The sequence below is a fragment of the Melopsittacus undulatus genome, chromosome 2 (genome assembly GCF_012275295.1).
Source record: "Melopsittacus undulatus isolate bMelUnd1 chromosome 2, bMelUnd1.mat.Z, whole genome shotgun sequence".
Taxonomy (NCBI): domain Eukaryota; kingdom Metazoa; phylum Chordata; class Aves; order Psittaciformes; family Psittaculidae; genus Melopsittacus; species Melopsittacus undulatus.
In genome coordinates, this window is record NC_047528.1 from 28,975,814 (window position 1) to 29,001,070 (window position 25,257).

The 25,257-nt window shown below is 37.3% G+C and overlaps 1 protein-coding gene across 1 annotated transcript in view; it reads right to left on the minus strand.

Moving 5' to 3' along the window:
- The window catches only part of COG3 (component of oligomeric golgi complex 3), a 31,997-nt gene that overhangs the window by 3,084 nt on the left and 3,656 nt on the right, over window positions 1-25,257 (minus strand). The window contains exons 4-22 of the mRNA XM_034059976.1: window positions 24,141-24,306; window positions 23,281-23,355; window positions 23,067-23,159; window positions 22,653-22,778; window positions 20,236-20,316; window positions 19,982-20,025; window positions 19,663-19,789; window positions 19,107-19,198; window positions 17,134-17,273; window positions 15,736-15,896; window positions 13,248-13,353; window positions 10,224-10,348; window positions 8,523-8,612; window positions 6,565-6,685; window positions 4,284-4,372; window positions 4,050-4,184; window positions 2,783-2,858; window positions 1,043-1,170; window positions 63-161 (exon numbers count right to left, since the gene is read on the minus strand). Coding sequence (XP_033915867.1) covers window positions 63-161; window positions 1,043-1,170; window positions 2,783-2,858; window positions 4,050-4,184; window positions 4,284-4,372; window positions 6,565-6,685; window positions 8,523-8,612; window positions 10,224-10,348; window positions 13,248-13,353; window positions 15,736-15,896; window positions 17,134-17,273; window positions 19,107-19,198; window positions 19,663-19,789; window positions 19,982-20,025; window positions 20,236-20,316; window positions 22,653-22,778; window positions 23,067-23,159; window positions 23,281-23,355; window positions 24,141-24,306 — 2,074 coding nt within the window. The remainder of the gene's footprint in view (window positions 1-62; window positions 162-1,042; window positions 1,171-2,782; window positions 2,859-4,049; window positions 4,185-4,283; window positions 4,373-6,564; window positions 6,686-8,522; window positions 8,613-10,223; window positions 10,349-13,247; window positions 13,354-15,735; window positions 15,897-17,133; window positions 17,274-19,106; window positions 19,199-19,662; window positions 19,790-19,981; window positions 20,026-20,235; window positions 20,317-22,652; window positions 22,779-23,066; window positions 23,160-23,280; window positions 23,356-24,140; window positions 24,307-25,257) is intronic.

Sequence of the window (25,257 nt, forward strand, 5' to 3'; positions counted from 1 at the left end):
AAAAAAGTCAGAGCCAGTCACATGAAAGAGCAACTGATAAAACAGGGAGTTTCGATATATACCTGTTCCATTGAAGGACAAGCTATGATCTGGAGATCTTCATTACTAAATTCTTCCCTTAACAAAGCATGGAGTTTCTGGAACATTTGCTGAATGTTATTCTTTTCAAGGAAAGAAGAAAAAACTCAGTATTAAAAAACACAACACTCATCTCAAACTTGAACCAGAACAAGCACAGTGTACATGGAATAGCTACTGAAGTGGATCAGGTAGGGTGAAGTGGTCAAGCTTTAAGAGCTTTTCTTCTAAAACAAGCCCCAGAACAGCCACAATGAGTTCATGTTGGATGCAAGATAAAAACTTCAGCTACAACAATCTAAGCTGGAAAATCTGAGTCCTACGACTTAACCTGGCAACTTAAAATTCAAGCTTTGTTCTTTCAGTGGGTTTACAGTAATGAATCTGCATCATTCTCTCTGCCTCCAGTGCTTCCACTCACGCATAACTGACCAAGCTATACTGGTTTTGGCTGGGAGAGAGTTAATTTTCTTTATAGCAGCTCTTATGGTACCACATGGAAGATGCACAGAATGAAAAGCACCGGTTAGTTGCCTGTAACGTGAATTATGTAGGCTGAATACAGTGGAGAGGAGGACAAACTTTGTTTTGCTTGGGGGTTTTTTAAGCTAAACATATCATTATAAAACTTGTTTTTTTCATGTTTCTCTTCAGCAGGCTTCTCAGATCAGGGACACCACAGTGACTGTAATAGTTGTTCACTACTACAAGTGCATGCTATTTGTTACTGGCTGGACTGGTAGTCTAGAATAATTCTACAGATACGTGTTTGTATGTGTGCCTGCATATATATACTTATATGCATACCTACATTTATATAGATATGGTATATATATAGATATATAACTACACATACACAGAAATACAAGGTGAATGATCCCACAAAATGTGTTTAAAGTCTTTAACTAAATGAGGGCCCATCACCTACAGGAGATCATGCTGAGGTACATCTAGAAATACTCACTTTAACTGGCTTAAACAAAATTAATTCTGTATCTTTATTGGACAAGTATAATGACATGCTTCGTAATGTTGATGGCAGCTTTGTTTTTATTGTCTTGTAAGTGGAAGAGACCACATCGTTGATCTTTGCTGAAAGCAAAAGAAAATATGCTTAATAGGCTAAAATGGCATTCTGCAAGTTGAAAGCTACACTCCAGAGTATCACCTCCACTTCAATGGGGCTGATCATAAACATAGATCTGAGTGAAAGGTAAAGATGGGGTGACTGGGCTGTGCAGCATCGAGTCATCATACAACCACAACATACCAAACAGGGCTTTTCTTCTGGGACCTACTGAACACATCAGCCTCTCTTTCCCTGAAGAAAATGCATCCAACCTGTTTTTTCAAGCTACCACATCCTCCTGAGGTTCCTCAAGCCACAACCTGCCAACACCAACGAAGTTCTGCATAGGCTCCCCCCTAGAAAGCTTGCCTGGGAAACAAACAGTGCTAGCAAGAGAACAGCATAACACAAATTTTCCTTACTGACCACAGGCCACATCTGTAAGAAGGAAGGCTGCATAGCCATCTGGATTTTGCATCAACCAGACAGGAATCTTCTCTCAGACAAGACCTTCTTTCTTTATTGCTAGGTATTTTAATGATTTTACAAGATCTTTGTTTAAAGGGCAGGCGGAAAATCTATTTTGTAGCTTTAAAGTATCAAAGTTAGTATATTATGGTGGGTTTTTTCCTCAGTTTCTACTGTATCTAATCTTCTGACTACTCCTGCTTCCCAGGCAAATGACTCCAAGAAACAGCAGAAGCTGCTTAGATATGACTCTACACACATAATTATCTCCAAATAAACATTAAAAATACTCCTGCAAAAGCAGGAGATGTTAAGTAGAAGCTCAAGTTAGTCCTTGACAGTGTCTGACCCATGAAGCAGCACTGAATTATGAATGAACATGGCAGGCTTTGCATTTTAAGAACATGAAGTAACAGAAGGTTCCAATGTATGGACTGGAATAAGCAGATTTCTCAGCATTACCCAGAAGCACAACTTTGTAATGTGAAGAGCAAAACAACCCAGTAACATCTGAACTATTCCAAGTGTTGCTACAAAGCAATCACATTTGAATTCTTAAGAAATGGAAACAAAGCTGGATTCCATTTTTTCGTGACAGGAAAACTGAAAAGGAAGTAGGTACCAAATGTACAGACACTAAAAGCTTCAATGCAGACCTTTTTTTTTTTCCTACAAAAGCAAATGCTTTATCATAATGTAATCAAATAATTCCTTAAGCACATTCCGTATGCAGATGCGGAAATGCTGCTTCCATGCAAGAACAATCACAGCTTGAGAAACAGTCAAGTCATTCCTCTAGTGCACCAATTAGACACATATTCTGAAGTTTGTCAGGTTTTGATTTAGAGAGATCTTAAGACATTTAAAGTAGCAAACAGGTAAAAATGGAAGCCAGGATTTTCAAGAAAAAAGACAGTTCTCAGGTACTTAGAATTTTTCCAAATCAATCACAGTCTCACAGTCCAAATTAATCTGGCCAGCTTTTCAGATTCCTGTGGTTTAGAAGTAGGGCACACAGACTCGTAACATTCTGAAACACTCAGGCCCCATACAATGCAGCTTTTATTGCTCTACCAGAAATGGTGAATGGAAAAGGGTCTTTTTCTCCATTTGATGAGAAGTTTTCAGGAGAAGTTTCAAAGAAGTAAATGAGAACAAAGAAAATACCTGGTTGTGCCCAAGGTTGCTGTGAAAGGCTGTACCTGGGACCTCCTTGAGTAGCTGTTGTTTTTAAAGCTGCTACCTAAAACAAGTACAATCAACAAAATTAGTTTCTTGCAGTGGAATCCACAACGAAGTGGCCAAGTAACAATTGCACAAATCTCTACTGCAGTATTCCCTGTTCTCTCTCTTCTACACCCTGACTTAACAATACACAGGGGAAGCAGCTTGACAGAAATGCAACCCAAAATTACAACCACAATCACTTCTTGAAAGTGAAATTCAAAAAAGGATTATATTTACTAAGATGCTTAGGCACCCAAGGATACAAAACCTCAAATGAGATTTATACTTACACAGGTCAGTCAAATGCCCCATATTCCCAATGAGTCATTGAATCACTTGAACAATCTATCAGTCTCACCAGTTACCCGTCTATATTTTAGACATGCCATTGACCCTGCACCCCAGCATGACAAGCATCAGTAAATTTAGTGCTGTAATCTTCTGAATTCTCAAAAAACAGCAGCTGGGATACTTGTAATGTCCACGCAATGCTGTAGCCCCAGTTTCTGAGATGTCATGACACTTATTTTCAGTACATATGGATCCATATCACACTTTCCATTTTCCAGAATAGATCCTGCTGTGTGGTTTTCCCAAGATGCCTAGAAATCCTGGGCTCTAGAAGAGGTTCTAGAAAGTGTATTGTAATGAGGCATATTTTTGTTCCTATCCCCTAGGGTGCCTAGTCTTTCTGACCAAATTTTATCAGGAACTTCCGTTGCAAACAGGACTTGGAGAGGAAAATCCTGCTCAGCAAGCACCACACTAGTGTAAAATATGCTGAGAACAGAACATTTAAACGTACTTCACAGCCATACTCTTAAGGCCTCCCTCAAAAACCCACATGACCCAGGATTTTTGTTTCTCGAAGGCTTACAAATTCAGTCAAGGAAGGAACTTTTCTTTTTCTGTTTGCAGAAAAGCTCCTTCCAACTGTTTCAACTCAATGAAACATTAAAGCTTCTTTACCAAAGAGCATAAGGGATGCTTTCAAAAACAAACTATGTCATGTTCCTTTAATCCATTAATCTCAAAGGTGCCCAGAAAATTACTGTTGGAACTTAAAAGGAAACACGACCTTATAATAGGAAATGCCAGCATCTACAGCTAATCAAAACTAGCAGCTTCTCCTATACCCAATTTAATACTAATTCCCTTGTCCTGCCTGTATTTCAGTTAGGTTAATGAACACACAACACATTTGTACCTTTGTCATGAACTCCTCCAGCTGTTCTGTAAACTGCTTGGTTTGCTGCTGAATAAACTGCTCACAAGCTGATTTCAGATGACGATCTACATCTTTCTTAGAGTCGATATAGTGTTCTCTGATTTCTGGGGTACCCTTGAACAGAAGACAACAATTCTCTCCTTTTTATTTGCCAAAGATCACCACCCGTTTAAATGACTTGATTTTTCTTAATGCAGTAAGATTCCATATTACCTCCAGTAAGAACTGTATCAAGGCGTTGTTGCTGTTTAGCCTAAAAAATCTTGAAACTGCCTTAGGGTTCAGGATTTTAAATGCTGCATCTGTGAATCAGAAAGTCACTCACACTGTAAGTCAATAGGACACAGTTCCAGGAATTAAAAGCTTTAATCACTCATTTATACATAAAAAATGGCCCAGCATGATTAGGACTATCACACTGATGACTGCACTATAGCTAGGTGTGGATGCACAAGTGCACACGCACAGAAGCACACAAAGCTTGATCCACTGGCTTTTCATTGCCCCTATGGTAAACCTCAATCTAACAGTTGCACAGACAAACCAGGTAAATACATTACCTGAACCTAACAAATGACTGATACTTGCTATAGTGTTATCAGCATGCAAACTGTGGGAGCTCTATTCCCTTTGTAGCTATATCTACAAGTGAAAGACTTTTACATAAGCTGTGTAGTTAAGCATTTCTGAACAATATGCAGAATTTGGCCTAGGTTGCCTATGACAACAAAGTACGATTGCATGAAGTAACTTAGAACTGGCACTCTTTTCCTTTGTGCCTAATTATTTTAGTTAGGACTAAACAAGAAACCATCAAGGTTGATATATGCTCATGTTTTGTGGTCTCTACAGAAGTCCCAAGAAGGAAAACTAACAATGTCTGCACCTGGCACAAGATACTGACATTATTCCTATAGTGTTAACAGGATGTTGTCAACCTGAAATCTAATCAAATTGGAAACAAGTAATATTATCAATACAGTTTCAGTATGGCTTATTGCTTAATGACATTCATTTATCATCCTACACATTCATCTGCCTTTTTTTTATTCATTTCAAAAGCAATTTTGCACACTTCTTGCTATATAAAACAATGTGAGAGAAACAAGATGAGTTAAAGAAATGCTGCCCTAAACAAAGAAGGAGTACCAGACATGTAGGCATCTGATTTGCTCTGAACTAAGAATCTGCACTCCTATGCAGTTAAAGCAAATTGCAGAAAAAGATTCATTTTGTTCTCAATTATTTCCCAGAAACTTCACTGATTCCACAAAGAGCTTAAGTTCTGATTAGAAGCATATGAGCTAGTCAGTGTAAAAGTAATTTCTCTTCACTGTACACTTTGCTTACATGAACCTTAGCATTACACTAGTTCTACATTAAGCAGTGCCCCTTTGTCTACAAATCCCAAATTAAATCTATGTGCAGAAAGCTTGGCTAGAACACAGTAAAACTCCTATTAGTCATGTTACCTGACTTATACAATTCAACCCAAATATAAAAGCCCTACTAGCCTGTGCTACACTCCACTAAGAATTAAACACAATGTACATCTTTTCAACACTACCAAAACAAAGTGGTTTTCCATTACTTACCACTACCATCTGCAAAGAACTGGCTGGCACAAAAATTTATTCAATTAAATGAAAATGAAGAACAAACTTGTGTGTCAGCCAGGACAAGACACCAAAAGGATGTATTTACCCTTTAACCTCCAGTCAACTAGAAACTACTCAACAGGTAGGAGGTTTCATTGATGTTCAAATGCAACATGTGAAATGGTTAGTGCAAGAATTGTTTGCTTCAGAGTTAAAACAGTAGCATATTAGGTGGCAGGAAAGAAAAGTTATTTCTTCAGCTTTCTCTTCTGGAATAGAAGAAGAGAAACTTGACATGCTTTCAGTTATTCTTCCCAGTATCATTACAAGCTTGACAAGTGCATGACAGTTCACTTTTGTATTTGAGAGGGTTTTGTTGCATTTTACAAAGAAACCATAGCACAATTTAAAAATCAGGACCATGGGCACTACTTTACTTCCCCTTCGTACAAGACATGGTTGCTACATAAAACTATCCAGCAGTACTGTTTATTGAACTTGCAACATAAGAAATCCTTTTCCAAAACAAAAACTCACAGTAAGGTCTAAAGAATGATAATTAAAGATGTTCCTTTAAAGTTTCAGAAAAGGGGAAAGACATCTTTGTGCAACAGTACATCACTTAGGTCTTTCTAAAAAAGACTGGATAAATAAGTTAGATCAGCAGCAAAAAGCAAACACATTTCATACATGAATAAAGAATTTGTTAGACATATCTTGAATAACCTTCACTAGGGGAATGGTTCTATTTTTTTCAGAGAAGCTAAGAACAAAGCAAGAGATTAGAACAAGCGTACAGATCATTGCAAATGAACATAAAACAAACCCAGAACTTCTGCTGGCACATTCAGGGAGGACAATCCCATCCCATTCTGTAGTCAGCAACTGTTTAGTACCTCTAGTTTTCTTAAGGTCCAGGGAAATTTCCTTAATGGTGAAATCAGTGTGGAAAGGAGCAATTTGTTCACGAAGAATCAAAAGATGTTTTATTAAGAAAAGCTGTCCGTCAACCTGCGTCTACAGCACAAGAGAAAGAACATGCATTACAAGAACAATTAAGTGAAGAACATAATTTCAATGCCTTCACTTTTATCAGTTACTTCCTATAACAAAATTAATACTAATAATCTTACTAACAAGCTTTTTTCATTAGCCTGTAGTGCCATTACTACACGTGGGGATCAACAAATCCCACTTGTGTCTGTTCCCAACACACTGCTCTAGAGAAGCAGACTTTATTTACATTTCTTAGAAGAATTAGATTACAGAGATTACATATTACTAAATGTCCACATTAAATAACAGGTATCCATTATTTGAAAGCTACAAACTTATTCTTCATACAAGCCAGGAATCGTTTCAAGTAATTCATATAATTTTTAGTCAAAAAACATGAGGTTCTAAATTTTTTTTAATCATTATGATGATTGAAAAAAAAAAAAAAAGCTAGTTTCTATAATGACCTTGATTAACTGTGCTCTTTTGTAAAGGTCTTACAAGGCATTTTTCTCATGCCATTAAACACATAGCTTAGTTAATTTCTAAACAGTACAGCAAAGATACAAAGAATTAAACAAGGCCAAGTTCACACCATTTAGACAATGAGTTTTCCACTGCTTGTTATTTCAGCTATGTGCTTGAATGTTCATGGCTCATTGAGGTAAATGAGAAGGACTCAAGAATTCAAAGTTGCTTTCGCAAGCTGGAAGCACTTCTTTTGATATAATGATTTATAAGACAGTAAAGAAGAAATTAGATTTAAATCCACAGTTTGAACAACTAGAACTGTTTACTAAATGTAAGTGCTGGAAGGGTTTCTTAAGTTTGTGGGTTTTCTAGTCTTAAATGCATAATTTTACCAGACAATGTTAAATGAACATGCAGCAAAAACCAAGTGGTACAGATCTTAGTCCTGGTACAACCTATCTAGGGTTCACTGCAGGATGACTTTCATTCTCTGCAATACTTTAGGTCAATGCTGAGCTGATATACAGTGCTGAAATAGATAATTACTGTAGAACTCTGAATCAATTACATATGAAAGAGTTTTTTGCTCAAGCTAGAAGCAAATATGGTCTGAATTTCTTTTTAAAGATAATATGTTTAACACTTTCTAAAGGACACTCAAAATAAACACTTCAAATCAGCTCTTCGTTTCTAAAAGCAACTAAAGCCTTTTTCATCATTAAATATTTACGCTAATACAAATCCAACAATTTTGGATTATACTATGACTTCCTTTTCCCATTAAATTCACTTCCTGGCTGTTAGAAATTTAGGGATGAGCAAATTACTACAGTATTTGTACTAAAGGAAATGTAAGAAAAGGAAAAAAGGTTTAGTACAGCTATTAAGGCAACACTTAAAGTTAAAATGACTTGATGAAACTGCACTGAATTCTGAGCAACACACTGGACCCAATGTTTTAGCAGACATTTCTGAACAGACAACACTTAACAAATTTTCCCAGTGAATTTAATACTTCAAAAGACTTTTGAAAATTCAAACAATGGAGGCAGAGAGAAAGAGAAAAGAGTAACAGGCAATGAAAGCATACAGGGAGCAGAGACTTCTAGCAGAAATTTTTCTTTAGGTATCACTTGATTGATCATGAGCTAGAGCAGCCTGTAAATACAATTGCCACGATTTGTATTCCACCTTTTCCGACAGGCTAGCATGTGAATCATTATCTTTGCTTTACAATACATTAACCATAACTAAAAGCTGGCAAATTCATCAGGTCTCTGTGGACTGAGCAATATGGTTTCACTGAATTCTGAACAACTGCTTCATGGCTTTATGTATACACAGAGGGGGAAGAAAAAGAAATCATACCCAAAGCACAGATTCTAACCTTGTTCTTGCTGATAGAATCAGCAGCTCCCAGCAGCGAGTGAATGCAGGCAGATAAGGCCTCTTGCGATAATCCCTGAAACACTGCCCTCTGCAGGGAAAATGAAATGAGGTAAAAAAAGATCTTTGCAAAGCTTAAACAGAATTTAAGAGCTGTAGTTTACGAAGGGTGTGCTTACCAGCACATAAAAGTCTACATTAGTTAGCTACAAACACGTCTAATTGCAACAAGACGAGGATGGAGTATTCATATATAAAAGGTTGCTACAGCATTTAGTTAGCCTGGGTACAGGTATGGACTCAAGCATGCCCTGTTCACCCTCTTGTCTCTGAATTTGCACCTGAATAGGGCCATGGTCAGTGATAACTCATGCATTCACAGCTAACAGCATGAATGATGCTTCCTGTGTAACCTGACTAAACACTTCATGTGTCAGGGTAACTATCTCTGGGTGTAATTTACACATGCAATAGACATGAGATCATTCCACTAAGCTTAACCTCAAGCAAACTCAAATTACTTCACATTTGCACCAGGTTAGTAAACAAACATGACAGCTGCCATGGCCCAAGTGACATGGAGTAACTCACTAAGCTGCAACTAGATCACACAGCTGAGCTAGCTGTAGGAACACAGCTTGTCGCCACCAGCGCTCCAGGGTAGTACATAACAGCCCTGACTGCCCTGAGACTTGCCAGTGCCACTTCATTCATGTCTTCTCCTATCTACAAGGTGCAGGCCAGGCATAATAGCTCTACTAGAATATAAACTAAATAAATCCCTGTGCAGATACACTACTACAAATGAGCCTTGCAAACAATGCAAAAATGACCTCATTTCCAAAGGTCTAGTTGAAAACAAGGGCAAATTACTCATTTATCTTTAATGAGATTGATATATTAAACAACTAAGTATTAATATCTCCCATTTTTTTAAGCAAATAGCATCTCGGTAGCAGTTTTACATAACACATATCAAAGATATTTTGAAATGCATTAGATGTATCTAATAAAGATACAACATACACAAAAGTAAAAACACTGGCATTGTGTATCTCAGGGACTTGGACTTTTCTGCTTTTAGATGACAGACATAAATCAAATTCTACAGGGCAAATCTCAAAACACTTCTGAAGTAAACACTGCTTTTGTTTCTGTTACACAAGATTCCTACTGGCTTAAACTCTGGAAATGTCTCCCACATTTTGGAAGGTGGAAAGACGTGCCATAAAAACGTTTGAAAACAATTCCAAAATGTGCAAGTAGTAGAGCCACCATTTTTTAGACCAGAAACATCACTTTCTCTGATGTCCTGCAAAGCACATAGCAAGAAACATATTCACCCAGTAATTTCAGCAATAAAATCATTCTCTATAATTGACCCAGAACCTCCTATTTTTTCTTGTCCTGTTCACTTCGCAACTTTGGTGTGATAAGTATCTTGAGCATCAGACATTGAAGTATTTCTGTAATAGCAAAAGCAATAGGCGTAAAACCAGTGCCTTTTTTTTCTAATTCTAAAAATATAAAATTGTGTTGGTGACCTAAACTTGTCACTTCACTTGTTTTACATAAAGATGGCAACAAAAAGACTCACAGATAACAGAGGCCAGTAACTGTCCTTCCAAATTTACATTAAAATATTTAGACATGGTACTGCACACTTCACTTAATGAAAAAACAGATAAAGAAAATTGCATACATCTATACATCTGTACAGTTTGGAGAGACACACTAGAGTTCTTCTGACAGTAGGATACCACATTCCATGAAGATCTGCTGGTGATATCGTGGTCTGCTGCCTGGGATTATGGGTTTCTGCTGAACCTGTTTAAAAGTAAAACACACACATGAAAAACTTGACCATCTCTCCTAACTGAAGACAACTGCAGCATCATAGAATGCTTTGGATTGGAAGAGATCCTTAAAGATCATGCAGTTCCAACCCCCCTGCCACAGGCAGAAACTTTCACTAGACCAGTTTGCTCAAAGCCCCATCCAACCTGGCCTTGAACACTGCTAGGGATGTGGCAGCCACAGCTTCTCTTTGCCAGTGTCTAACCACCCTCACAGCTAAGAATTTTTTCCTGTGTAATCTAAATTTCCCCTCTTTCAGTTTAAAGCCATGACCCTTTGCCCTGTCACTGCATGCCCTTATAAAAACTCCCTCTCCAGATTTCTTGTAGGCCCCTTTTAGGCACTGGATGCTGCTCCAAGGTCTCTCCTGAGCCTTCTCCAGGCTGAACATGCCCAAATCTCTCAGCCTGACTTCACAGGAGAGGCTTCATATCAACTGTACTTAACCCTGACTCCACAGTAATATGACATACTTTATTTCATGCAAAGAGGTTAGATTTGGCTTTTTTTTTTTTCCTTCTGAGCAGTCTGTACTAGATTTCTCATATGTGTAAAGCACATGGCTGTGAAAGACATGAGTTTGCTTTCAGGCATGGCCCAGCTTGACCTTTTTTAACGAGTTAGTTTTACAGGCCTGTCTCCAAGGGCGCACCCTCCCCAGCTTAGCTCAACAGCTGAAATGATAAAAAAAGTTACTGGAGGAAAAAAAAACCCATAGGAGATAAAAAAAAAAATGGCTAGTGATCATACAACTACAGGAGCTGCTCGGGAAAAAAAAGGATAAAAAAAAAACCAATTCAATCAATTGTTTAGTCCCTACTACCTCATGATACAAAAATATATGTAGATAGGCTGAAGAGGGTCCAAAGAAAAGCCACAAAGGTGATCAAAGGAGTGGGGAGCCTGTTGTACGAGGAAAGGCTAAGAGAACAGGATTTGTCCAGCCCAGAGAAAAGGAGGTTCAGGAGAGACCGTATCACCATGTTGCACTATTTACAGGGTGGATACGAAGAAGATGGAGACACCCTTTTTAAAAGAAGTCATATGGAAAAGACAAGGGATAACGGGTACAACTTACTCCTGGGGAGATTTTGATTGGACACAAGAGGAAAATTTTTAACAGTGAGAACAATCAGCCATTGGAATAATCTCCCCAGGGAAGTGGTGGGTTCCCCAACACTGGACATTTAAGATTTGGCTGGACAGTTGCTAGAGTCTAGGTCATCCTTGCCTAGAAAGGTTGGACCAGATGATCCTTAAGGTCCCTTCCAACTTGGTATTCTATGAACCTATGAATTTTATTTCTTGAAGCTTTCCTTTCTGCTGGAGATAATCCTGGATTAAACATGGATTAAATAGTTGCAGAAAGTGTATGGTTTAAGCACCAAGTTAGTAACAAAAAAATAATGGCAAAACCAATTCTGTCATGAGGGAGTTGTAAACATAAAAAAGTGCTCCTCCTGGGTAACCTTTGTAATAATTCCGTATGCCCAAAACAGATTTGCACAACACATGATGGACAAAAGTCTTGTATTACTTTCATTTTGTCCCTAAATCCTGGGAAACATCTGAGCCAGTAGCATCAGCATTCTGGTTCTAATTAGCAACCACTCACAGAGGCAAAATTTTAAGTTTTACCTAATGACAGAATAAGCACTTGTGAGGGTTTTGTGTCACCAGTGCAGGAATGGTCTAACATAATTTAGCAGTAACTTTCTACCTTTTTGCAACAACAGATTTATTGTCATAGTAATCAGAAGTCCTGTAAGACCTTAGCTGTCAGTTTGAGGGTACTAGGCTACTTATTAGTCACTTCAGCTTCTCCCATGGGCACTGAAATGGGAGAGGCACCTTCAAAGGGCAAATAATCCCAATTATCTCAGACACTTAACTTCACATTACACCATACAGGTTTCTTCCACCTCTTGAATGCAGGTGGATTTTACACGTCTTGTGAATGCCACACACTTGGTTAAAGCAAGATGAGCTCCACCCTCAACATGATTTATGGAGTCCAGCTAGGAACAGCCAGAAAGAACTTTGCAGGCCTTGCAAGCCAAAAGCACAAAACTACCAAGTAATCAAAAGGCAAAAGGAGAAACAACTGACAAAGAGCTGAAAAATGTGATGCTGGGGAAAACAACACTGGACCATCCTGAACAATTTAAAAGTAAGGGGAGAAATTCTTTATGACTCTTGGACATCTGAGTGGCTGCAACACTCAGATGACTGACATTTAAAGAGCCATGTTTCTTGGAATCTGCTTACAGTTCACTGCAATTTATAGGCACACAGGTAATAAATTTAAAAAGACTATATTCTGAATTATTGTAAACCACTAAAATTACTAACTAGTTTCAGTAAGTGGAAATGCATTCAAAGAAAGAAGCTGCCTTCCCAGGTAAAGGCACGCAACAAAGACACTTCTAGATGCTGAAAGCATTCATTTAGGAGATGTGTATGACACACCAAACCACTCTTAGCACTTCTTAGTACAGCTAACAAACAGAAGGAATCCTTAAGCATACATCTTGATGGTAGGGCTACTTTGCAGTAGAGAATACCACAGTTCAGTTTTATATAAACTACAATAGATGCTGTCGGCTATACAAGTATTTGCTTCACAGAACAGATTGCACTGGAAGCACAAAGAAATGTCACACAAAGAAGATTATTAAATTCTTCTCATTCAAAAAAAAGAAAGTTGTTAAGAACCCTGAGACAAAGTTTACTTTCAAAATCTCTCAGAAACCTCTCTAGGAAAATAACCCTTTAAGATGCATGTAAGTTTCTCACTGATGGTTCAAGTTAATACCTGCTCTCCATGAGCTTTATACATTAATTTGACAAAATGAGATCTGTTTCATACCAGATTTAACTAAGTTGCAGGACTCAGGATCTTCTAGCCGGACATCTGAAAATGAAGCTTCAGATGGCAGCTTCTTCTGTTCCTCTTTTAAACTCTGTGCAATTTGCTGCAGAGGAAGACATACCACAAAACTGTAATCTTTCTTTTCTCCTTAATTTAAGCACCATTACACTGCTTTGATTGCAATAGAGAAAAGCACACTAAATTGCAACAGGAGTCAGCTACACTCAGCTCCCCAGTATTTCAAAGACATTACAAGAAATAGACAGATATTTCCAAAACAGTAGCAGAAATGTTTCAGTAACAATTTAAGATTCACAAATATTACACAGATCTGACTAAAGCACTGTTCTTTCCATTTTACCTGGTTTTACTGATACCTAAATAATAACCTGTGAAAGAGAACCTAGAAATAACCTAGAAAGAGAAATTTAAATAGGGGAACCCAATTCAACATTCACCTGAATTTCATACAGGCAATTCCTGTGATGCTTTTATTCCTATAAATGATGTGTGCAGATGGCCCCAAAGTACTCTCTAGTTTATTCCCTGCAGGAGTTCAACGAAAAGCTTTCCCCTAACATTACTCAACATTTCCACACTTCAACATTTTTCACTACTTCATCTGCTTCAAAGGAGTGAGAGACAGCAAGAATGGGCAAATAACTGCATTAATATTTGAGCAGAACAGCACAAGAAATATTTCTGTCCTGTGCTTTTAACATTTTAATAATTCATTTACTCTCAAAATAGCAAGGTTTTAAGGTTTAAAAGCAATCAAGTAGCAAAAATGAATGTCAAACCAGGCAAAAAGTGGAGTTTTTTGAGGACACATGAAGAGCAGCATAATTTCTCAATTTAGAATGAACTGTCAAACTCCCTTTCTTCTTCCTCCCAACTGAACAGCCAGAGGACTCTAGTTAGAAAATAAGGTCTTGCATAGACTAAGTACCTGCACTGCTTGCCCACAGAAGTCATAACTGACATTAAAATGTTCTCACAATCCTTTCTTTATCCATTTCTATTCACACCATTTTAGAAAACAAATACACAAACAAATCTGCACTCCTAATAGCTAAATACTGGTCAAACTTCAGACTACTAGTTGTTCTCAACATATAGATCCCATTTAGCTACATGTTGTGTGGTGGGCTTCTCAATTATTATTTTCACTTTTTCTTCAAAAGCTTTTTATAGTCTTTATACTTTCAATATAAAGGGCAAGTATCCTACAAACTCACTAGCTTCAGGATTTGTAAATCCTTTCCTAAAAAAACTATTAATGTCCCCCCCAAAGCATAAACTGTAACATACTAAAAACTTTAGAGATGTATTAAGACAAGATTATTGCAACATGTGCTCAGTACTAAGAAGTTTCTTTCAGTGTTTGTCTGTCTACAGGCAAGAATGGAACACAGCAAATTACACATATATGTAGACATATAGCTATGAAGCTTCGGTGTGTTATAAAAGTAGTGCTCTGATTCTGAAGTCAAATAACAGCTTATCTACCAACTGGTCAGCTGCCGTAAGTCCTACAATTTTCTACACAGCATCAGCTATTCTGGCAGATAGATGGAAAGCAGAATAGAGCAATAAAATCTGGATCTTGCCAGTCCATGCTGGAATTGCCATTCTTGGTCAACTCAGTCCTTTGACAGCTTCTCATTGTAAAGTGAATGACAACTGTTATTTTGGGAAGGGTCTTTATTATGACTAATCCTTTTGATGGAATAATACTTTTCAGTTGCATATCAAATGCAGTTTGCTCTAACCAAAAATTAAAGTCTTTCATTGATCACTTTTTTATTTCTGTGAGTAGTTTCATTTTGAAATCTGTCATCAATTAAGTATTAACCTTTTAAAATAGAATTAGTAAACAGAATGAGTTTGATTTCTTTTAACAGGAATATGGACTCAAAGGGCTTGGAATGACTACAAAAATAGCTAATACTGGTAAGACCTTGAAAAAGGCTAATGGAAACCACTGCTGCCATATTAAATTATCAAAAGGTACAAGCAAGTCTCCCTTCATACTGTCTGAGCATAGCATACACACATGTACCAAACACTAGTTGACCAATAATTCTGAAAACAAACTTGCAGCTAACTGTACCTGTCTAAAGCTTCAACTCTGTCAATAAGCTGTCTTCAACTCCAGCTCAACTAGAAAATACACTGGGTAATACCTACTACTTCTGAAATTAAACAAAAATTTACTGTTACAAGAGAAAAGGTATAAGATTCAGATTTAGATAAAAATATTAACTATGAGAACTATTGTCAGTTTTACTGAGTTCAACAAAGTGTTTTCTGACATCTAGTTTAGGGTCATAATTTAATCAGTAGGTGCCAGCTTGATAGCATCAGTAATATATAATACATCTAAGAACTAGAAAATCACATGCACAAAGCACTATACTGCACAATTGTATATGCTGCATATAAAAAGTAAACAAATCAAGGACAAAAAAAGCTGATGCTGTACCTCCATCATTTCCAACTTGTCAGGATATGCAAGATCACCCGGAGCAGGCTTGTAGCCTGTGATATCAGTCTGAATGTAAATATGAGTCCTATAGACAAGGCGTTCTTGTACATCTTCTAACATCTGCTTGACACCGGCTGCAAATGCACCCAGTTGTTCAGCTGACAAAGGTAAAAAAACCAAGGCACAAATTTGTTAATCTGATTACAAAACAAGCTTATGGACACAGAAGTTTGAAGCATCACATATAGAACAGTCACAAAACTGCCTTGCTGCAGAGGAGGTCAGACTATTTTTGCAATGGCGTCATGCACGCAGATTTGTGACAAAACTACTACAATTACTGAACTCCAGTCGCTTCAGCTCTGCAAATTTTCATTAGATTATGAAAATGCAATCTCACATTGATGACATCGGATGCCATGTTAGAAATAAGCTTTATAGTTATTTAAGACCTGGGAATGTCAAGTGGCATTTCAGCCTGGACACCAAATCAATGTGCTTTGGTTCTATCATAGCCAAAGCCTACAGTGTGACTGCTGAGAGCTGACAAGCTAACTCTACCTACCAGAACAGATGATCCAAAGCAGCTCACGTCCAACTTAAGAACCATCATATCAGCCTAAGTTTAAGTAGTAGAAAGTCACTTCTTAAGATCAGCTGAAAGATTATGTCACCAATTTTTATCTCATTCCAAAGAGTGTTACAATTCTGCTTCCAGGAAAATGAGCAATTTTTCATGACATTGGCACAGCTTCAGAGAGAAAGAGTTATGCTGTGCTATATACCAGCAACCAAGAATGATTTCCATTTCTTGCTTGATGCAAGGTTAAGATTGTGAAATAATTCTGATCATACTAAGGGAATGAGATACCAGATTTTTTTCTCATGGTCAGCTCATTTCTACAAGACTGTGAGCTCTGAACACTTCCAAAACTCAAAAATCTCTACCAGCAATGTAACTCCTCTGTTGAAATTACAATTTCTAGTCTGGGAAACACTAAGTCAAGAAGAATGAAAAAATCAAGCTTGCATTCCTTTGTTTTATCATCACGTATGAAGAAAGCCCCACATGTATGATGCATTAGCAGGGCCAAGCAAAGCAATTCATTCATATGAAAAGTTCATTTAAATCAATCCTGATGCATATATACACACTGGATGGTTGCTTGCTTGCATTTGTACAATCTAGAGAAAATAGGGCTCTATAACATCAGTAATACAGACCTTTCATTATAAGTGAAAAAAAACATAATTTATTTAAAATAACCTTACCCCATCTTTGATATGTTTAAAACTCATTAAAACAAAATCTGGGGTTTTTTTCCCCTATGGAATTTAAGAATTTTATCAGTTAAGATGAAAGTTAAAAACAATCAGGTTCCATCTATCAGTTACCATTGTTCTGTACATGATCTTCAAGCATTTCATTCTTGAGAATCCCGCAGAGTTCGGAAAGTGTCTCTAAGTGAATGACATGGATGATCATTGGCCTCAGGACATCATAAAGTGAAAGACACAACTTCTCCAAGAGTTCACTATGAAGAAAAAATAAAACAAAGCAAAACACTTTCAGGATCCTGCAATACAGAAGCCAGGTAAACCAGTTTGCAGTCTATTCCCTTTGTGACAGGCTGAGTTGCTTTTTGTTTTGTTTTGGTTAGTTGGTTGGTTATTTTCAAATGAATTAAAAACTGTGCCACCAGTTTAAGCAACTGGTATCCTACATCTCTGAAAAGTCTGTGTAGGATATCAGGGATTCATGTTTTGAGCAGGCCTTTCTAAAGTCTTCTATTATACTGTGTTGCATTTTTTTCCCCACTCTCCTTTAAAATCTTCGCTATAAAATAATTCAAGTTTGTGATAAAATTTCATTTTGGTACTGCAGGACAAGTAACTTGATGAAACAGCAACTCTCCATGCTATAAGCAGAAACAAAGAAAAAAGCTTCAACAGCCTTGTTGTTAAATATGACACTCAATCTCAGATCTCTGCTCTTGGCTAGAATTTTGGTAAACTCCTTTATCTGTACATAGATAACAGCCTATTATGTCTTCAGATCACCACAGCACTTCAGAAAAAAAAAGGTTATTTATTATGTAGCTAAGAAAAATCTAATAAAGCAGAAACTATTTGAAATATTTTCCTAAAAATATATTATTTAGATTTAGGCAAAAAAGAGAAGCAAGTTCTTACAAAGGAGGTAAAACTACTTTCCATCAAGATTCACAAATAATCAGAAGCCTATTCTCATTCTTGGTGTGAAGTGCAATAGGGATAAAATTTCTGTCTCAACAGCATTTTACACTGTTAACAATTAGGGATGTTTACTTCAGGATTTAGACTGAGATAGCTAAACTGGTTCTTAAGACAATTCAGTTAAGTCACCTCAAATCCTGAGCATGTCCCACACAAGACCTCAATTCCTCAGAAAAGAGAAAGACTGCTATTACTCTGCCACTGTGGCTTTTTCTAGTATGTGTTTACAGCTTTCCTTCAGCTTTAGAGGACAGGGAAGGTAGTGGGCAGTATTTTTTCTAGCTTACACTTATTCACGTCAAGATGCACTTGATTTTCAGATAATACAAATTCAAAACTAGTGTTTTAGCTACATTAATAGGAATATACTTATGAACATAAATATTTAGAAAGGGAACATGATCTGCACAAATTTCAAGATCAAATATAATTATAAAAACATGCCAACCAATTGAAGAAGGGGCATAACCTACTCAACAGCTCTAATATTACAGGTCTGTTGCAAAAACAATTGTAATACTCTTATAATGCCACCACCATGTGAAGACAACAATCTGTCCCTCGTACAGACCCAGAAAGACCATATACAAGTACTGTTCTTGTCAGGTGACTGCTACCCTGCTTTCTGTTCAGCCCACATACAGATACATGCAAATATTCCTTGACAATAAGGGCAGCTCACTAACTCTAAACCCCTGGCGAAAAACAGCTGGAATTCATCAGTTTGATTTTACACCAAAGTAAATGAAAAGTATTTCTGCTACTGACTATGCAAACCACTGGCATAGAGGCAGTACACAATCAGCTGAGAGCTGTAGCACTGTAAACTTTTACACCTATTTCCAAAGCAATTGTGTGTCTTTATCCCTTTCAGACCATTAACAAATCATTTACATAGACTATTTATGGAACAAGTAAACTACCAGCTTTGCTTGAATTAAAAAAACAAAATCAAAAGAATATCAAATTCTAACACATAAGGGGATTTTTTTTCTTGCTAGCTCTTAACAAACCACTTCAATACAACCCTATTTACCATATAACATTGTCTGCTATATCACAGCACAGTAAACACAACATGTAGTAAAACAAAACCAGCATGTACCACCTACTCCAGTTTTGGTGTTGGTTTTGTGAAGAACTCATTGTAAAGCTGGTGCTCATCCTGGCATACATGGACCATAAAGGCACAACCGCTCCGTACCTGCATTCACAGAAATACAAATATTGGTTATTAAATTATTTTCCTGGCACCAGCAGCACAGGAGTTATTACAGATATTATTGTATATTTTATCATATTATATACTGCATTATCATTACTACTACACCTCTGGTTAATGGAAGCCTTGCAAAATTAAAAATTGGGATTGACTATAAAACTAAGGACCAAAAAAATGTCACTAACCAGATAAAAAGTTCATTGTGTAATTTCTGTCCCTTTTTGGTTCTGATGAAATTTAAGTAACCACGTTTTATGCTCCTCTGTGAGGCCGGTAGCAGTTTTTATAGAATAACTGAAAATATTAGTAAAATTTTAATGACCCAAAACCACAAACAAATGTGACAATTCTGCGTGTAAACAACTATTAAGTATGTACATTTTACTTCGGGGAGGAGGGGATTAAAACATAACAAAAACCCCACAACACACGACTACTTTACCTACCAGAGCACAATGATCTCTGTTGTTCTGGCTGGTTAATTCTGTAACAGTGCTAGCGATACTTGGACCAAGCAAAAGCTCCCTCTGGTCAAGGTAACATTGATGGATTTCATTGAGAACTTGCTGATATCTGACAAGAAATTAAAACAGTAACTGCATCCCAAAGCTCATTCTCTATTAAACATAAAATTCATACTAACACCCTATTTTAGGGTAATAATTTCAACTTTTAAAACTTCCTTTTGAACAAATTATGTGTTAAACAGTACTTAAAAGATTTTCAAAACTTAGAACTGAAAATGGACTGTGTAGGCATACTCACTCTGGCATTTTTTCAGATCTTTGCTCTACTTGCTCAATAAGTGTCTAATCAATAAACAAAACAAAAAGGTATTATCAGTAAACAATTTTTCTCATAATTGGAAAACAGTTCTCAGTATTTTTCCTACGGACACAATAGGCAATCTCTGGACAGTCATACTTGCATAGGATACAATCCTTGCATTCACACTACTAATCAATTCAAACCACATTTTCATAGCTTTCTTTTCAACAATTAGTTACCACCCTACTTACTCTGACTTTGGGAGCAGCTGCTCTGAACTTTACATAAAACAGCGTGAAGGCATTGTCAGAATTTGGCACAGCTGAAGGATCCTGAAAGAAGAGATGAGTAATTGGTTATAAATGAAAATACTGTATTTGGCTTCTAATAGTTAACAGCTGAAACAATAGGCTCTGAAACAGGTATTGGTTCTTTATGCTTCTACCAACAGTAGAACAGCACTTTGCCATTTTCTACCTAGAAAAGCTTTCTTGTTTCAGAACTCTGATAAAGTCAGATGGAAGACTAAAAACCCCAAACAAAAGTTTCAACCAACAGTCTCTGCAGCAAAAGTAATGTTTTCAATAGTTATGCCATTGAAGGCCAGGCTGGACAGAGACTTGGGCAACATGGTCTAGTGTGAGGTACCCCTGTGCATGGCAGTGGGGTTGGAACTAGATGATCTTAAGGTCCTTTCCAACCCTAACCATTCTATGATTCTATGATTCTTCATTAGACACAATTTTCTTTGGATCTGATATAGATTGTGGCTCCTTAATCTGTAGTACTAAAATGGAAAAAAAAATTCCCTTTTACATGCAATTAAAAGTGAATTCCAGTATGGAGAAGCTAAGTTTCAGCTCGCATTCAAGCTTCAATTGGAATGCCACATTTTGAGGCAGTTCCCTCTGGGGCTCCCAAGCTTAAGGAGGCAGACCCCTTGGGCTTAAGACAAAGCACTAATGAAGCAGAGCAGAGACCCAGTTTAGCCACCAGGCTTTTTCCTTTTATCCCCATTGATGACAGAGTGAAAAGCAAACGTCCTTCCCTTGAAACAAGGTGGGGACAGGAAAACTCTTCTGCTTTCCCCACTTATTTTCAGCCCTTTGAGCATTCTGATCATCTTTCTACAAATACAGATCAAATCCCCAAATACTCACATGTGAGAACCAACAAAGAACATGAAGATCTCATCAGTCCCTTTCCAGCCCTGAGAAGACCTCTTGCTGTGTTGTGATAGGAATTCTCAATGCTTGATCACAACTAAAGACCATTGGTCCACTACTGCATTTCTAGATCTAATGTCTGCTTTCATGTCAGAAAGCAGACATTAGATATTTCAGAGAAATGTGCAAAACATCCACAAAATCCCTACGTAGATGGGAAAGAGGTCATCTGAATCCTAAGAGAGGTCTTCTTCCTGACTTAAAACTGCAAAGCAGCAATTCAAATAACTTCTTTCTGTAGATGTGCTTATTATGAGAGGTGTTCAATTCTGCTTGAATTCAGCTTAGTCATCAATATCCACTGGCATCAAACCATACTATGTTGCTTTCTTTAGCTTTGTACCAAACATGAAAAACATTTCACACCATTTAACAAGGATCTTCACTCCAGGAGTATCCTTTGCAAGTTTCCAGTAAGACTGACTAAAGTCCCCTTCCTTTATGTCTGTCAGTTCTCAGTTCTAGCATCTTTGTATTACCCTGGTTATCCCACACAAGTTTGCCTGTAACAGGACTGAGCACAAGGCACAGAACAATTAACTGGAGAAAAAAAGTGGGTAGAAAGAGACATTTCCCTCTCATTTCTCCTCTGCCAAAATACTGCAGCATACTACTAACATTTTAATGAAACCAAAAAAACTCCCTATGCACCTTTATGCCTATATCACATTGGAGTGAGTGGGAGTAAAGCACCCAACTCTTCCCTGTGACTCTCTTTAACTTCTCTGTCAACACTTTAAAACTAACCAAAAGATACTGCCAAAACTGGTAGGAAACTGTCACAGCTATTCTCTGCAGCTACACAAACCTTTCAAAAATATTTAGATGACCAAGAACACCCAAAAATACTTACTGGAATATAATACTGACTCATGTCATAAGTTAGACTTGTGCTTTAACAGTTTTTATCCTATGACACCCAGCTCTTGTATAATTTCTTTAAGTACTCCCTGCAACCTCTCTGTCTCTAGCTACCCAACTCCAAAACAGACCCCACAGTACCCATCTTTCTCTTGTGCAGCCTCCCCATCTGGCAATAGAGATAGCAGCATGCACTAGAGCTGATTCAGAGCTACTGTGCACAAACTGATCAGGAAAGCATGCTCTCTGGTCTGCTGGTTGTTGCCTGCCTAACAATCATTTATCCAGCTCTGGCCTTCACTGAGGTTAATGTCTACCTACCTCATCACCCACTTCTCCACCTTCAATTTCCAGGACTTTTTAATTACTACTATTTTAAAATCTTTTGGATCACTAGCTCCTGACAGATTCGGTTGGAACTTGGCCAATCTACACCAACACTGTGGAAAAGGACGGACCTGTTTTCAAACAAAACTGCTGGCGCCATCCAGCCTCCAGGAAATAAAAAGAGAAGAAAACTGTATAGTATTACAACAGACACTTCAGGACAGCTCAAGTTACCACTTACTGATTCACCTTACCCTTTTCATTAACTGGCTTGTGAGGTTCTGCAATGTATTCACAGTGTAAGTCTTGATAAGGTGCATAGCTTTAGAAAGGCATTGTTTAAACTTTACCAAATAAACAGGATAATCTTTAAAATTCGGCTGAAAGAAATAAAAAATCCATTTTAATTATGAACAATAAAAGTAAAAAATTATCAATACTTAAAATACTCTTTTTACTAGCTAGAAATGTAGTAGTTTATAAAATTAGCAGAATGTTAAATACATTCAATAAGTATTTAAGTTTATAAACCATCATTATTGCTTTCTTACTGTATTTAGCAGACAGGACATTTTGAGGGGTGGGGGGAGGGAACACCACAAAAATAGTATGAATACATAGTTTTGAAGCTATTAAAATGTAACCAAAACCAATATAGCATTACTTACATGTGATGAAATATATGCAATACAATCATCAAGCTTAGCCAGCATGGGAATGAATCCTTCACTGTTCACGGACAGCGTAGGAGAATTCAATTTCTTTGGAAAATAAGACAAAGCATCATTGTAAGGAACCCAAGTAATTTAGTGCTGGCGACAAACTTCAAAAGATGGGTACATCTTCATGTTCTAAGACTATTAACAGTGAAATAATACTTACTGTGTTGATGTTTTCCAGCTCATTAAAATAAGAAAGTTTCTGCTGGATGTTTTCAGCCAGGTCAACTAGTTCTGACTATTAAAAAACAATAAATAAAAGAAAATCAGCAACCTATCAAGTAGTTTAAATATATATTTTATACATATATAAATATATATATTACTCAGCCTTCCTTTCAGCTCCCAGCACAAACCAGTGTTAACTAGCTCTAGGTAACCTGAAACTAAATAAGAGCAATAGAAGATGCAGAATACAGCTGTATTCTCTTGCTCTCTCTTACCAAAGAAAGACACATTACTCTCAATAGTGTATTTAAAAGCACAAATTTTTTACATGTTGGTCAGCATTCCATAGATAACACTGCATAAAAATAGCAGTGCTGTCATCAGTGTTATAGAAAACTGTAGAAACCCTGTATTTCAGGATTGGAGTCTTAAGAAGTTCTCCCTTATCCAGTCATGCTAAAAGACATGTTTATTATACTGTTGGAGCAGTTTATGAGGAAAAAGAAAGTGTCTGGGAAAGAAGCTTATAATTTAGATCTTTCTTCTTGCAATAATCATCTCAAAATACTTCTGTATTTTATATAAATTATTAGTCTCACAGCTTGCACTTGTCAGGCATCAGTTACCAAAGCTCCTGTAACTGGCTATCCTTGATTACAGTGTGTATCAACACATAGTCGACATTCTACTGCACAGAGCCTGACAGCCTAGCTGCAGATGAAACACACCAAAAATGAGGTCCAAAGCAAACAGAGGGATTGTCATCACAGCTCACAATTTTTCCCAGCCTGAGAACAAGCAAATTTTATTTATGGTATCTTAGAAGTTTCCACTAATCCACCCATCAAAGATTACCTGCTCTTTCAAAAGCTGCTCACAGGCCTCATGCAGCGTTCCTGTCTTTGTGGACACAAAAAGATACTGTTTTTGCAGTGACTCCAAGTGCTGAAGGGCACTATTCACATCGTTCAAGATAGCATCACACTGCTCCTGAAAGCCAGACAAGTAATCCCTCATCTGTCTGGAAAAAGAGAATCAACAGATAACAGGAGTAAAATTTCACTTTCTCTATTTGCTAATTCAGCTTCCCATAGGGAACTGCAACTACCCTTCCCTCTCTAGGAATAAAAGACCACATGCATAAAGCAAAAGTGCACAATAAGCAGATGCTTCGTAACCCACAGAAGTAACAGAGCTATAGGGTTTGGAATAGCCACCACACTAACTTCATTTCCCTGACATTCCTTATATCAAGCCTACCCAGAAAGCAGCAGCATGCACCACAGCTAGCCTAGAGCACATGAAGACTGTCTAAATGGACAGCACACACACAGTGACTACTGCTGACTACTGTCATCAGCCAAATTCTGCCTGCCTTGCTTCTAACTGTGGTGTTCATTTGGGTCTCCTCTTCTATACAATTTTCAGTTTCCATTTAGAAAACACCTTTATTTTCCTAAAGTAACTGAAATTATCCAGAGGATTCCAAACTTACTATGAGGACTGAAAGAGTTTAAATTAAATAGATCCAGTATCTAATCTCACCCAGTTTGTCTAAGGCTCAATGCAGATAAAAATTCTAAATGATCATTAAATACATGCCAACCATTCAGCCTGACCAAAACATCATTAAACTTAATTACTCTTGGATGTCAGCTAAAACTTTTGAGTTCTACTTTACCACATACAAAGCATCAAGGATGCCATTTTAATAGCAGCAGCAGTAGTTGAAAAGGCATATGAAAGGTCCTAGAATGCTTTTGTCTACAGCCCTGTCTACAAGCCAAACTAATATAAATCTGTTTTATTATACTGGGCAGTTCAGAAGGAAATCTGCATCCCTTCTGACTTCTCTGCCACAAAGGCCTTCAGGTTGGGAGTGGGGCATATTGCCTTGGAAAGCTTCAGCTGTTCCAACACATTCCCCCATTCCCTGCCAGCTGAACTCAAATGTGTGCTAACATTATATACC